This window comes from Chrysochloris asiatica, unplaced genomic scaffold (assembly GCF_000296735.1).
Source record: "Chrysochloris asiatica unplaced genomic scaffold, ChrAsi1.0 scaffold00042, whole genome shotgun sequence".
NCBI classification, from domain to species: domain Eukaryota; kingdom Metazoa; phylum Chordata; class Mammalia; order Afrosoricida; family Chrysochloridae; genus Chrysochloris; species Chrysochloris asiatica.
In genome coordinates this window covers 17468554-17483473 of record NW_006408560.1, presented here as the reverse complement: position 1 = coordinate 17483473, position 14920 = coordinate 17468554, and the positions used below count along the sequence as shown (strand labels likewise).

Sequence of the window (14920 nt, the reverse complement as noted above, 5' to 3'; positions counted from 1 at the left end):
ATAATGTATGTTGTTAAGTGCCATCAAGTCGGTTCTGACTCACAGTGCCCTGTATAGGGTTTCCAAGGTGACTGGTGAGTTTGAACTTCTGACTCTGTGGTTCAGACCAACCTTGAAGTTGAGTGCTTACCCTACAGAGCCATACCAGGCCTCATAAATATGTTGTTATGTGTTAGAAAAACAAACAAATCTGTGTTGGAAGAAATACAACCAGAATGCTCCTTGGAAGCCAAGATGACAAGACTTTGTCTTTTATACTTTGGACATATTATCAGGAAGGACCAGTTCCTGGAGAAGGACATCAAATGGAGGGTCAGCGAAAAAGAGGAAGACCTCCAACAAGATGGACTGGCACAGAGGCAGCAGCAATGGGCTCGGGGCTTAACAACTTTGCACAAGAATGGGCAGTGTTTCGTTTTATTGTACATAAGGTCACTATGAGTTGTTTTGTGCTGTTGAGTCGGTTCTGACTCACCGTTACTCTGTATAGTGTTTCAGAGGAGCAGCTAGAGAGTTTGAATTGACCTTACTGTTAGCAGTTCAGTGCTTACCTTATAGCACCACACCAGGACTCCATAAGTAAGGATGCTGTTGTTAAATGCGGTCAAATAGGTTCTGACTCATATTAACCCTGTATAGGGTTTCTGAGGAGCAGCTGGTGGGTTTGAACTGCCCACTTTACAGTTAACAGTCTAGTGCTTATCCTACTGTGCCACACCAGGACTCTCTATATACCCTCTCGGCTAATGTGCTGGACTGCAAGGTCGGTTTGAACTACAAGGTCAGTGGTTCAAACTCACCAACCGTTCCTCGGAAACCCTATACAGGGTCACTATGAATCAGAACTGACTCAATGGCACTTACCAACCACATAATTACATATTGCAAAGCTTTACAGTTAATAATGTGATTTCACAAAACATATTCTCATTTGGTTCAGAACTCACAAACTGTACACACTAAGGCAGGCAAGCCACTGACTATAATGCTCAGAGAGGGCACAGGCTTTTCTAAAATCACCCCACTAGTAGGTAGGTGGCAGAGCCAGGATGGGAACCCAGTTTCTGGCTCCTCTTCCACGCTGCCAGGTGGCCTTGCCAAGGGAATCTTCACTTGCTTTTGAAACATAGGAGGTTGGTGTTTGGTTTTATTTATTTATTTTGTTACTGACTCATTATGTTTGCCTCAGCACAGACTACACAGTGCTTAATAAAGCCTTGTTGAATGAATAAATAAATAAGTGTTCAGGCTGATATTAAAATGAGTTTTTGGCCTCAGAGCAGACATCTCCTGGGTAGGGGGAGGAGAGAGGCAGGAACAAAGCCAGCCTGGCCTGCAAGCCTTAGGGAATCTCATCAGAAGTGGCCGGCTGTGCTCTTCCATCCCTACCTTTCAGGAGACTAGGCTGTCTCTCAGCACCTCTTTGGGTGTCTGTCTGTCTGTCTGTTGTATTGCCTTTCTTGAGCTAGTCCTTAGTTAGTAGGGAAAGCTAAGTTCAGGGTTTGGAAAGTGGTAGAAGCAGAAACTCCAGAGGAGAGGGAGAGAGACTAATCCTCAACATAAATAAGAGATGGAGAGAGGACAGCATCAAGACTGGCACATGGAGAAGGAACGTGGTGGAGAAACGGAGTGATGGTGCATTCAGGAGTCTATGTTGTGGGTGGGCGCTTTGGCAGGAGCCCTACTCACCTTTGAGACCCTGGCCCATGCCCAGGGCCAGCCCGTCCTTGGTCCATTGCACGATCCCTGAGTAGTTGAGTAGCACGCAGGGGAGCAAAGCCCGCTGTCCGGCCACCACAGTCTGGTCGGCTGGCTCCTGGCTGAAGCGTGTCTGGGTCCCTAGCAGAATCAAAGCCAGCATTGGGTGAGGAGAGGGCTCCACTCTTCACAGCCTCCCGCTCCCACCCTGCAATTGAGAGTGAGTGCTAAGGCTGGGCAGCTGGAGTCCCCTGTCCCTCCTGTACTTCAGCCCCAACTCCTTCCCTTCAGTGTCATGGGCTTATCCTTTACTACTCCTTCCATGGCCCGTGGGAATGGGGTTCTGGATTGGCGCAAATTATTCAACGGTCTTCGAGATGAGTCAAGTCCAGCCCCCTCACTTTGCAGACAAGGATGCTCAGACCCAGGGAGATGAGTACCTTACAAGGGCCCCTAGTGAGCTAATAGCAGAGCTGGGTTAGAACACTAGTATCTCCAAACCCAGTCCTGGGATGTGTCCCCTATGACCAGCTGCCTCACCTCGACTCCCATGCCAATGGGCAATGCATAGGTAGCCAAGGATGACAACTACCAGAGGTTGCTGCTGATGTCACAGTCCCCCTCAATCCTTGGGACATGGGACCCATACATATGGATATGCCACCTGACCCATCAGGACATGTGTCATACGAGCCAGTGTGAGCGAACGCAGGTGCAATGCTGACGCCCATTGAGGGCATCAGGATCAGGTCTGTGGGCAGACTCGTATCAATCGGTATACCTACATGTACATAAGCTTCCCTGGTCCGGTAGGTGCTCCAAACCAAGCAGTTCTGAACACACTGCTTGGCACACTAGGTGTGTCTATCCTTGTCCCCAAGCACCAGGGTATGAGTGTGTGCCCACGGATACACCTGCCCACACTCTGCCTCCCGCACCATGGGAGCTGTGGGGTGATGGCATGACTTCTGTTGTACTCTCCCTTAGGCTGCGGGAGCTACACATGGCTGCCCCGGCTGGCAGCTCGGCCGGGAGCATTTGATTAGAGTACTGCAGAGTAATTGCCTTTAATTGTGGAGCCTAAATGGAGCAGGGAATTGGATTGCGGGTTTCTTTTCCCTACCCGCTCCCTCCAGCACTGGTAGGCCCTGTGGGGAAGGCAGGCCAGGGCCCCAGGCAGGGCACTTAGCAGTTACTGGAGCTGTGAGCAACAGCATCTTTTACTGGGTGAGGAGGGAGAACGTGGAACAGTTGGAGACAGCAGTGGGAGAGGTCAGGGGCTTCTTTGCCATGCCCCTAATCAGCTTTCCCCAGAACTCAGGAGACTCTTCCTCTCCGTTTACTCAACAAATCCCACGTTTTTACAGAGGCCACAATCCCCAACTCTAATCCTTTTAAACTCAGCTTTTCATAATTTCTCTCATCTGCCATTTCTCTCATGTGTAAATATTAACTCATCCTTCTCCATTCCAAGAGCTCCTCACCCTCTAAACCACCATAGAAGCAGGACCTTAGTCTCATTCCTTTTCTCTCCTCCAGACCTATTTCTCCCCTTCTTCCTTATGTCTCCCTCTTCCAGGAAGTTCTCCTGGACCGATCCCTTGGCTGCTAGTGCAAACACACCTCATTCCTTCCTTCAGCCCTGCCGACACTGCGCTAGCCATTAGATTGCCTGTCTCAAGCCATCAGGTCAGGGTCTGTGCCCATGATAAAGGGCAGCTGTGGGCAGGGGCATTTGTTCTATCTGTTCCACCAGAATGAGAACCCCTTCTCCAAACTGTGTCAACTCCTCTCGCTGAATGTCCCTCAACATGCACCAGTCACATTGGTTATTGCACATAATGAGGACGGAGAAAGTTGTGGAGTGTGGGGGGAGGCAGATGGGAGTGGATTGATGGTCTAAATATGATTGAACACAATGAGGCAGCCTCTTACACTTTGGGAAGTATGCAAATCCTGCTCTTTGGATTTGTAGGGGGTCAGGAAGTTAGAAACAGCACACCTCTCCTTACCCCAACTCTGCTGACCCGACTTCCTTCCTATCCCCAGCTACTAAAGAAGGAAAGGAGATGGCTCACCTATCTTCCCAAGGATTGGGGTGGCAGGTGCTGAGATCCTGGGTGAGGGGATAGGTCAGGTGAGCAGCCAGCATTATTAATTCCAGCGTTGTCCTCATTATTATTCAAATTTATTCATATCCTTGCGCATTTCTCTAGTGCAGCTCCATGCTGCAAACTCTCCACACTCACGTTTCTCCTTCCCAGAGTCCCTGGAGCCCAAATCAAGGGCTTGGGAGTGGGATGGTCAGTAAGGCCGGGCATTTCTATTCATAGCTTGAGTCTCCTGCGTAGAGCCTGGACCCCGTGGATCTCCAGGGGACAGTGAGCATTTGGTGCCCTCTCCACTGGGAAAGAGGAGGAGGCTGGCACTGCAGCAGGTGGGAAGCACCTTGGAGTCAGAGTCAGGAGATGGGAAGTTGCCAGGACGAGGAGCAGTGTGACCTTGGGCATGTCATTTCCCCTACTTGGGTCTTCATTTGTTCATCTGTGCAATGACAAGCCTGGACTAACAACTGGAAAGATCTCTTTATGCTTCAGCACTAAGTTCACAGATTTAGACAGTCACACTTTGGTTTACACTATACTTCTCCTGTTTTCTAACCTTGTGACCTTGGCCAAGTTATTCACTCTCTACTCTTCATTTTCCTCATTGGTGAAGGGGTGGGCAGGGGAGATGATCAGGCCTACCTCATCTATTGTTATACAAGTTAAATGCTGTTGTTGTGTGCTGTCAAGCTAGTTCTGACTCACAGCACGGCTAAGTGACTCTCTACAGCAGAGAACTGCCCCATAGCATTTTCAAGGCTGATGTGGTGCTGTGGGTTAATGTGCTGGACTGCAAAGTTGGTTTGAACTTCAAGGTCGGCAGTTCAAGTTCACCACCCGCTCCTTGAAAACCCTATATAGGGTTGGTATGGGTTAGAACCTAGTCAACGGCACTCAAGAACAATAGCTATAATTTTGACAGGAGCAGATAGTCAGCCTTTTGGTGAGTAGTGTCACTGTGTCACCAGGCCCCACTCAGATGCTGCTTATCTCTATCTAACTTATTGTATGGAGGCAGTTACCCACTTCATGTTAGCTACAAGCATTACTTACCCTGAGCAGTTAGACAGTGGTGGGAACCATGGGAAAGTGGAGCAGACAGATGAAAAACAAAGTTACATTTATTTTCCTGGGGATTGTGAAAGAAACTATCCTCTGGGTTTAAGGAGCTCTGGTAGCATACAGTGGTTACGGAGTCAGGCTGCTCATTTAAAGGACAGAAGTTCAAAACTATCAGCAGTTCTGCATGAGAAAGATGAGGCTTTCTGCTCCCATACATACTTAAGGCCTCAGAAACCCTATACAGGGTCGCAATGAGTCGAAACTGACTCCACGGCACACCATCATGACCATCCTCTTGGTTTAATCCTGCCTGGTTGGAAAAATGTAGTCTAGAGACAGGGAGATAGAAACAATACTATAGCCCTCCAAAGAATTCAGAGAAGTGGAGACTTGCAGTTTTGTAATAAACGAATTTGAAAGGCAGCCTAGCCTAGCCTATCAAAAGTCATGGGCAATGTTCGGTGACCCCCAAACAGTCCCTGCAGCCAAGCCATGATCCTAGATAGAGTTCAAATGTTCACAGTTGTCTCACCCTGTTCATGATTAGGGGAAATCGCCAATTCCTGTTCTCTCAGATTCTGCACACCTTTATGCCTTTGCACAGACTTCTCTCTGGGTGGGACACTGCTTCCTCCTCTCCCTCAGAATTCCCTCACCTCCTCCAGGCAGTCTTCCTGGACTGAATCCAGACCTCGGGGTCCTTTGTGCTGGCTTCCTTTTCACTTCTTGCCCACACTGCATTGCCCACCACTTGCCCTGATCCAGTGGGAAGTCTTGAGTCTGGACTGTGATACTCATGGTTCAAACCTCATCACCCAGCACAGGACCTGGCTGTCAGGCACATAGCAGGTGCTTTGAATAAGGTTGGATAGAGCGAGTGCCAGCAAATGTCCACGTAAAGGGCTCTCCCTCGTTATGACAACGCCAGCAGGAAATGAAGGCAGAGCAAAGGCTCCTCATCCCAGCTCTGGTTTACACAGTCTAGCAGAGGCAGAGATAGGGCGGGAGAGGAGAACAGTGCTGGGGCAGGCTTAGAGTCAGTCCTGAAGGCTCCCTGAAGGAAAGAAAGCAAAGCAGAGTGGGGAAGGGGAAGAGGAACAGAAGTCTGGAAGGTTCTGACTTCTGTTTGAGGCAAGGAGAAAGCCTAGAAAGTAAGACTCGCAGGCAGGACTTTAAGGGTCCACTCAGCAGGGAGGGTAGAGCTCTCCTGGTGGCATCAAAAATGATGGTGGGCACAAGGGAGGTTTTAGGTAAATCCTTGATTATTAGAAGATCCCAGGAACCCAGATCCTGACTCATGATTGACTTCATGTACTACAGAATGAAGCATTGCCTGGTCCTTTAGTCATCCCCCCCTCCCCCCCCACACAGTTGGTTGTGAATTGGGCTGTGGTGACACAAAAGACTTGCACTGGCTAATTTTAAGAAGCAGGTCCCCTTTCTTCCTAGTCTGTCTTAGCCTGGATGCTCCTCTGAAATTTGTCATCACAGCAACACGAAAGCTTCCACTGGGGGTGGCTGTACATGAGACACAGTGGCTGGGAGTTGAACCTGGGTCTTTACCATGGAAGGTGAGAATTCTCCTACTGAACTACCACACCCCATAAAACCCCAGCACTGATGGCTTAACAAGTGGGCCATATTCAAACCCGAGCAAATGTCCATTCTGAGCCCTTGGAGCCTTCTAGCATCCAGTGCAGAGCGCAGAGCCTGCACTGGAACTGAAGAGTGAGATTTCCATCCCATCCCTGCTCCTCCACCCGCATCCAGGAAACAAAACCAATGCCAAACAAATGCAAGGAAACAGCTTTCTGTGGGGTGGGACTCAGGGGAAACCTGGTGGGAGGAGAGTCGGGAAGAGCCTGACCACAGACAGAAAGTGAAAACAGGTCAGCCTCCCATTGCAAGTGTCAAATAAACAGGCTGGCCCCAGCAGCTCCAATCTGGGGTAAGCTTGGTTCAGTGTGTATGTTTTTAAATGAATTCCCACCTGCTTTGATCTCTCTTCCTCCCTGTCTTCAGACACCATCACAGATGTGGTGAACTCTTAAACAGTCATTGTGAAGACAGGCAGAGAAAAACTGAGCTATACACACAGGCACAGGAGTGCATACTCGCGCACACACATACACACACACACACACACACTCACACACACCAAAGGGAAGGCTGACAGAGGCGCAAATGACGCTGAGAAATAGAGACAAAGACAGACACCCACACAGAGGCAGAGGGAGAGGCAGGACAGGAATGAGACCGGAGGGGAAACGTGGAGGGAAAAGGCCGAGAAAAAAAAGGCATAGGCTCCAGGCAGGCAGACCCAGAGAGAACACCAGGTATGACATAGGAAGTCAAAGACACCAGGGGGTAACAGAGACCTAGGTCAAGAGAAAAGATGGAAGGATGACAACCATGAGAGATGTGGCCAAGGAGAAGATAGATGGAGCTGGACAAGGGCGGGTGTGGGGAAGGTGTCCATGTGGAGACAACCGTCTCCTACCCAACTTTTTCTTTCAGAGCATGCTACTGAGCACCCACTATGTGAGACTTGGGACCAGGGACCCATCATAATCCAGATGCCACCTCTGTCCACAATAATGGGTATTATGTCTTCCCCACCAGTTTGCAAGCAGATGAAAAGGTGACTATATGGTGGAGAAGATGAGAACCATGCAAGGGTGAGGGGATTGTAGAAGGGCCCTAGAGATGAATTCGGAGAGCAATGGGGATGCCATGCAGTAGAAGAGTTCAGTCCTAAGGGGACATCCTGCTTTCTCATCAGACTTCTCTCTACCTCTCTCCCAGACCTCCTCCCTCGTTCCAGGTTGCCCACAGCCCTCACTGCCTCGGTAACTCAGAGCTCTTCTGTCTCAGACTTGGAATAGTCCCCTCCCCTAGTCTTCCACCACATTGTTTGGGCTTCTGGTTGTAGCACTTATCACTGCCTGCCTTGTATTAAAAGTTACTCATGTGTATATGTGTGTTTCTGTCTCCTTCCACTCTCCTGGGAGCCCCCGGAGAACAAAGACACACCAATGTACCTTTCTCGTTCCTGCAGTCCCAACAATGTTCCTCTGTATGAATGACTTCCGATTATAAAATGCTCACTGTGTGCCAGGCACCATGAGAGATGCTTTATGCACATCATTCTAGGCATCAGGAGCCAACTACTGAAATCAAAATTGTAGCTGTCAAGTCAATTCCCACTAGGTGTTTCAGAATAGAACTGTTTCATAGGATTTTCTTGACTAATATTTATGGAAGCAGATTCCCAGGACTTTATGTTGAAGTGCCACTGGGTATATGTGAACCACTAACGTTTTCATGCCACCCAACGACTTTAACTCACTACATGGGAAAGAAGGCTCAGGCCTTCCGTGGCAGAGGTGGAGTTTAAACTCGAGTCTTGTCAGATCCATAGTCCATGCTTTTGTTACTATGCTAGGGCATTAAAGACGTATATCTTCAATGAATGGATGAAATAACCCTCACCCCAAAGAGAAGTGCTAGTGTCCATTAGTTCTGTATCTATCTGCCACTTCAGGTCTTCACTTTATGCCTCAATTTTCTATCTTCATTTTGTGTGGCTCCTGGGGGAGAGGGGCAGTGCTCCTTAGATCCAGGGCTGGTCACTGCCCTGCACACAGACACTAACCACAGGAGAAGCCTCGACTTAAACACCACTAAGTGGTGTCGTGCTGTAGGATGATGCACTGGACCCCAAGGTTGGTTTGAACCACAAGGTTGGTGGTTCAAACTCACCAGCTGCTTCTCGGAAGCCCTATACAGACTTGCTACGGGGTTGCTATGAGTTGGAACCTATTCAAGGACACTTAATGACAATTTGACCCTAAGGATCTCTGGTGGTATAGTGGATTACATGTGCTGCTAACTGCAGGATGGTTGGTGATGGCTGTGTGCCACCTAGTTGTATGTGACTCAAAGTGATCCTGGTTTCTAATGCTGTACATCTTTGTGGGAGCAGACAGCATCATCTTGCTCCTTCTGAGTGACTGGTAGATTGTAGCTTGTACTCCATTACGTTACCAGGGCACATTTTAACTGCAAAGTGAGCAGTTCAAATCCATCAGGTGCTCCACTGGAGAAAGATGAGAGTTTCTGCTCCCATAAAGATTTATAGCCTTGGAAAACCTGTACAGGGTTGCTGTGAGTGAGAACCAATTCAGTGGTACACAACAACACCACGTGCGGTATTGTAGGTTAAGCACTGGACTGCTAACCACAAGGTTGGCAGTTCAAACCCACCAGCTGCTCTCAGAAACCCCATATTGGGTCTCTATGACAGCACATAATAATAACAAATGTGTGCATGAAAGGAGCCCTGGTAGAATAAAGGCTAAGTGCTTGGCTGCTAACTGGAAGGTTCGTGGTTTGAACCCACCCAGCATCTTCATGGAAGATCTGGCTGTCTTCCCTCATAAAGATTACAGTCTTAAACACCCCTTAAGGGAGTTCTAATCTGGTAGCGTAGTGGTTACGAATCGGGCTGCGAACCTTAAGGTCAGCGGTTCGAAACTACCAGCCGCTCCGTGGGAGAAAGATGAGGCTTTCTACTCCCATAAAGATTTACACCCTCGGAAACCCTGTACAGGGTCGCTATGAGTCGGAACCGACTCGACAGCACTTAACAACAACAACAACTCTGTTACAAGGGGTCACTACAAGGGTGTATGAAGGAAAGAGGGATACACAAGGTTGGAAGCATTGTCCACAGCATCTAGAGAAGGTCAATGATTCACAAAATGTGAAAGCATTTAGGCCACCATTGCCTGCTAGTAAGAGTAATAATAATAATAATAAGTTGTTGCTGTTAGCTGCTGTCAAGTCGCCCCCTGACTTATGGTGATCCCAGGCACAAGAGAACAAAATGCTGCCTGTCCGGTGCCATGGCCATGATTGGGTGGGGTTTCCATTTCATTGTGATTTCATAGGGTTTGCCAGGCCTTTCTTCCTACTCTGCTGTAATTTGAATTTAAGCTGAAACCTACTCAGTATCCTAGAGCTGACAGACAAGTGATAGCTGCACACAAAGTGCATTCACTGGAAATGAACCTGGGTCTCTGCATGGAAGGTGAGAACCTACCACTGAATCACAAATGCCCAGGAAATCATGAAGAGCCCCGTAGATAAAGGGCCAGTCGCTGGACTAGGCACTCCATTTAAGTATGCAACAATTCACTAAGTGAATACAGCTATCACTGCTCATAGAAAACTAAGACTCACAGAGATTAATCAACTTCCCATCAGCTACACAGCTGATATCAGAGTCGGTGAACAAAGGGACGGACCAGGACAGCCACTCCCTCTGAGATGCATGTCAGCAGCCTGATACTGGTGTCTTCTCATCATTCCATCACCTGGGACCTCCTAACTCAGAATCTGGCCACCGTACAAACCTGTCCCCAGGGCCCTCTCTGCCGCTCCCATGTTTCTTTGACAAACATGGCAGCCCCTTTTCAAGATATTCTCTCCTCTAAGCCCCATCCCACCTCTCCTTCTCAACCCTGACCTTCTGGTCCTGTTAATTCCGTTCCCGTCTACGGGAGCACATCTCCCGTTTCTGACAGACCTGTCCCTGAGGGTGGGGACCAGACTCCCACACATAGACCTAGGAGGAGAGAGAGATCCAATCCTATGCTTGACTGAGGACTGACAAAATCTATCAGCAAGCCCTGCCTGCTAGGCCAGCCCTGAACCAGTGAGGGAGTGGGACCATGCTCATGAGAAGCCAGAGGATCCAGGTTGCAGATGGGGGATGGTGGAGGCTGGGCCCTGTCTCCCCGGATTTATCAAACGAGCAATAATGAACCCCCTGGGCCCAAGCGCCAGTCCCTGCGCTCTCCACTCCAGATTATGCTGCTGGTTCAAAGGGAAGCCTTTGATTCGCACAGACAGCTTTCAGATGGAACTAAATCTCTCCACACTCAACTCTTCTCCTGCTGCTCTCCCTCCCTTCTCTCTGCTCTCACATCTTCACTCCCTTCAGTCTTTCTCACTGCCGCCTCACCATTCCCTTCCTGCTCTATGAAAAATACAACAGCCAGCAAGGCCCCCTCACATTGGCTTCTCTCACTAGAAAAGAGGATTTTGATTCTCTGGGCTGGGCCAGTGAAGGGGAAAGGAAAGAAGAAAGGGAGAGATTTGCACTTTTGATAGTGGGAGAGAAGGCACAGGAAGGAGAGGGGGCTGAGGAGAGAACTGGGCTGGTGCTGGGCAGAGTAGGACAGATGAAGAGAGACAGAAGTCCTGATCCAGCTGAGGCAGAGTCAGACGACAAAAGCAAGTTCAGGACCACAGACCGGAAGCTCCCAGGAGGCGGGCATCATGCCGGGTCCCTGCATATTGGGCATGATGGGGTGGCATTGTTCAGAATCCTTGTTGTTAGCCACACGGAGTCACCCTAATTTATGGGACAAAACACTACCTGGTCCCGCTGTGGATGGGACTGGTGTGATCCTCAGGGTTTTCACTGGCTGATTTTTGGAAGTCTGACACCAGGCCTTTATTTCTAGGCAGTCTTAGTCTGGAAGCTCTGCTGAAACCTGTTCACACCTGACAACACACCTGCTATGTGGTGTGTGTGCTGTCTATGCATGAGGGGCTTTGGCTGGGAATTGAACCTGGATCTCCTTTGTGGAAAGCAAGAAGGGTACCACTGAACCAACATTGCCCAGAATCCTAGAACAGCAAAATCTGATGCGACTTTAGACACCAGAGCCTCCTCCTTTGGCAGATGAGGGAATGCTGTTGTTGTGTTGTTGTGAAGTGTTGTCGAGTCGGTTCCAACCCATAGCGACCCTGTATAGGGTTTCCAAGGAGCGACTGGCAAGCTTGAACCACCGACCTTGTAGTTGAAACAGCTTTGCAGTCTAGCATTAATTCACAGCGCCACACCAGTCAGAAAATGCAATCATTTTAAGCACAGTCAACCTTATTAGGGGTACGGCTACATGTTGTCTGAGATATGAATAGCAGACGAAGAGTCCAAAATAGCAAATTGCATCCCAAAAGAGAAAATTTCAAGCATGATTCTGGCCCTCCACTATTTAGGATATCCAAGCACCCTGATTTCATGTCACGGTCTGATGTGAAAGGCACAGTGACCCCAGGAATATCTAGGGCCAGGACTCAATCACCTCCCACTTACTGGTTCTTCCTCATTCCTCACAGTGATCCTGATTTCTAAGGTTGTACATTCCAGTTAGAGGAGGACCAGTCTCTACTTTTCAACTTCTCCCCACCCCCAACCCCAGCTTGCTTGGTCACAGCTGCCTTGAGTATGGGATGGTATAGACAGCTGAAAGGGACTCTTTTCAAGGACCAGATGGGATTTTACAAATGGCCCAAATCTGGCCTGGCTCCTTTGCAGTGAAGCTGGCCACAGAGGTCAGCTGCAGGACCCTGGCTGGTGTGCACAGAGATATGGCGAGCTACAGTTTTGGTCTGGGGCCAGTGGATTAGTCACAGACAGAGACAGGAACAGAACTCTGAATGAGGCAAGGGACACTGGCTGGAAACAATGTGCCCAGGCTAGCCCTGCCAGGGAGGGACAGAAGCACTTTGGGCCAGAAGTCAGAAGATGTGGGTTTATGTGGCCCTGGCTCTGCCCCCAACCAGCTGTGTGACTTTGGGGAAGTCACTTTACTTCTCTGGGCCTCAGCTTCCTCAGCCTGTAAAGAGAAGGAGCTGAGTAACTTGGCCCCAAAGGACCTTTCCAGTTCTGATGTCCTAGGAGTCTATTCCCGATCTCCTGCTCTGTTGGGACCTCAGCCAGGCCTGTGCACATTATGAAGGGCTTAGTCCCTCTCAGTCTGGTGAGGAACACTGAGTTATCTGGGGATCCTGGCATTCCTCCATGGCACCAGTGTTTGGGTAGTGGGAACGATTATTTGCCCAAATGCTAGTCGAAAGGTTGGTGGTTTGAACCCACCCAGAAGCACCTTCAAAGACAGGCCAGGCCTGGAAATCTTGCTTCTGAAATGTCACATTCTTGAAAAACCCTACGAAGCAATTCTGCACACGTGGGGTCACCACGAGGAATGGACTCAATGACAGTAACAAGAGCAACAGGGGTGTAGAGATATGTCTGTGAGTTTGTGACACTTAGACAGTGCTGAGTGCAACCAGATGGTGCCTCCAGCTCAGGGGAAGAGCTCCTTATACCCCCTTCCAATAGGTTCACGGTTGGGAGACTGGGGAATAGAGGACAGACATGTTCACTCACAAGGACTTTGGGCTCTTAAACTGAAAAAAGAACAAAATTGGCAGGTGCGGCTGGAAACAGACTTACCCTGCAACTTTTGGACCTCCAGCTCCCTCTGCCCTGCCATCCCGAGACACCTGGACCAGACCCACTCTGACAACTCTATGCAAATGTGCCCTGGCAGACAACCTTGGAATATTTTATGGTGAGGACCAGGGCATGGTGAGCCCATATTGGGTTGGCTATAACAGGTATGACAGGCAGAAGCAAAAAGGGGGGTGGCAGGTCTTCTGGAAGGTTCTGTTGGGAGGGGGGAGAGAACCAACAACAAAAAACTGAATTTCAATCTGGCTTCCATGGACAAGAGAATGGGAGTCGAGGAGGAGGCAGGTGGCAGGCAAGAACATAGCAGAAACAGGAGAGGGAGGCTAAGAAGAAAGAGAGCCAAAGACAGAAAGGGGAGAGAGGGGGAGAGGCAGATACTAGGACAGCCAGAGAGCCAGAAATGCCTGGAAGAGATGCAGTTAGGCACAGGAGCTAGGGTAGGGAGTCAAGAAAGGAAGGGGATCCTTTGTCTTCAATCCCCATGCCACTCCAGGCTCTGAATCTGCCTCCCTCTACCCTATGGGAGTGAAAGGGCGAGGGAACCAAATGTCTGACTCTGTAGCAGTTCCCCAAATCCACGGAGTGAGAGGAAAAGAAACAGAAACTATAGGCTACTGAAGAAGAAAGTCCAATATGCAAAGACAAAGTGAAGATGAAGGATGTGAGGAGAGTCAGAAACAAACAAACAGAGAAAGTTGGTGGTAGGGGAAGTGAGCTAGAGGCTGTGTAAGATTGCTCCCAGAAAAGGGGAAAGGGAAGGAAGGTGCTGGAAATATACTATGATATGAAGGAGACAGAGAAGAAGACAAAGAGACAGAAAAAGGGAAGAGAGGAACACTGAGGTTAGGCAGAGAATTGGAAGGTTGGAGCCAGAAAAAGCCTTTACTATCATGATACAACACCTATTTTGAAGAAAAGTGGAGGCCTGGGAGGGAGGGAAGTTTTGGGGGCAGATGGCTTCAGAGCCAGCCCTCAATTACAGAGGCCCCCCTCTTCAGAGGAACGGTACATCCTGCTCTCCCTGAACTCATGGGGGTAGGGGTGTCTCTAGCTACAAATCCTCCTACACTGATGTGGGTGGGGGTCTCGAGCTAGAAATGCACCTTCACTAAAAGAAGATGGTGAGGGAAGGATTATGGAGGAGAAAGGATAAAAAGTGAGAAGCGAGAATCAAGAAGAAAAATACCGAGGCCATCTGGGAAAGGAAAACCAGAACGAAGCTAAGAAGGACAGAAGAGAAAGAGGAAAGAAACTGGAGAATGTTGGGGCAGAGGGAGGGGACAGGAAGGCAAGGCAGCAGAGGGCGTGGGGCTGGGAGGTCAGGAGGTCTGGGGCAGTTACCACAATTTGGCCTCATTTGAAGATCTTGAGCATTTAGGTCAAAGAAAAGGAGAGAAATGGAATGGATTTCTGAAAGGATTAACCAAGGAAGGGGAGAAGAAGAGAATGAGGTAAGCTGGATCAAAGGTAATTTAGAAGGCCACTGAGGGCAGGGTTCTCATCTCTCCCCACAAATTAAGACTGGTTCAAGTAACTGCTACCCCTTCCTCCCACAGTGCTCTCAAGGGGCCAGCTAGCTAATCCTTACCCCTTGGACTAGCCACATGCCCTCTGAAGAGGGAGTTAAGTCTCCTCAGCTTTTTCAATGGTAGAAAAACATTTTCTGGAGCCCAAACCCCATTCCCTGGTGGTGCGTATAGTTACGTGCTCAACTACCAAGCAAAAG

The 14920-nt window shown here is 49.2% G+C and overlaps 1 protein-coding gene across 2 annotated transcripts in view; it reads right to left on the bottom strand.

Moving 5' to 3' along the window:
• Nucleotides 1–14920, bottom strand: part of KIRREL (kin of IRRE like (Drosophila)) — a 133209-nt gene that overhangs the window by 15572 nt on the left and 102717 nt on the right. Inside the window, exon 2 of one of the 2 annotated variants that reach the window (XM_006861613.1) lies at nt 1690–1839. The exons of the other annotated variant lie outside the window; for it this stretch is intronic. Coding sequence (XP_006861675.1) covers nt 1690–1839 — 150 coding nt within the window. The remainder of the gene's footprint in view (nt 1–1689; nt 1840–14920) is intronic. 2 annotated transcript variants of the gene reach the window in all.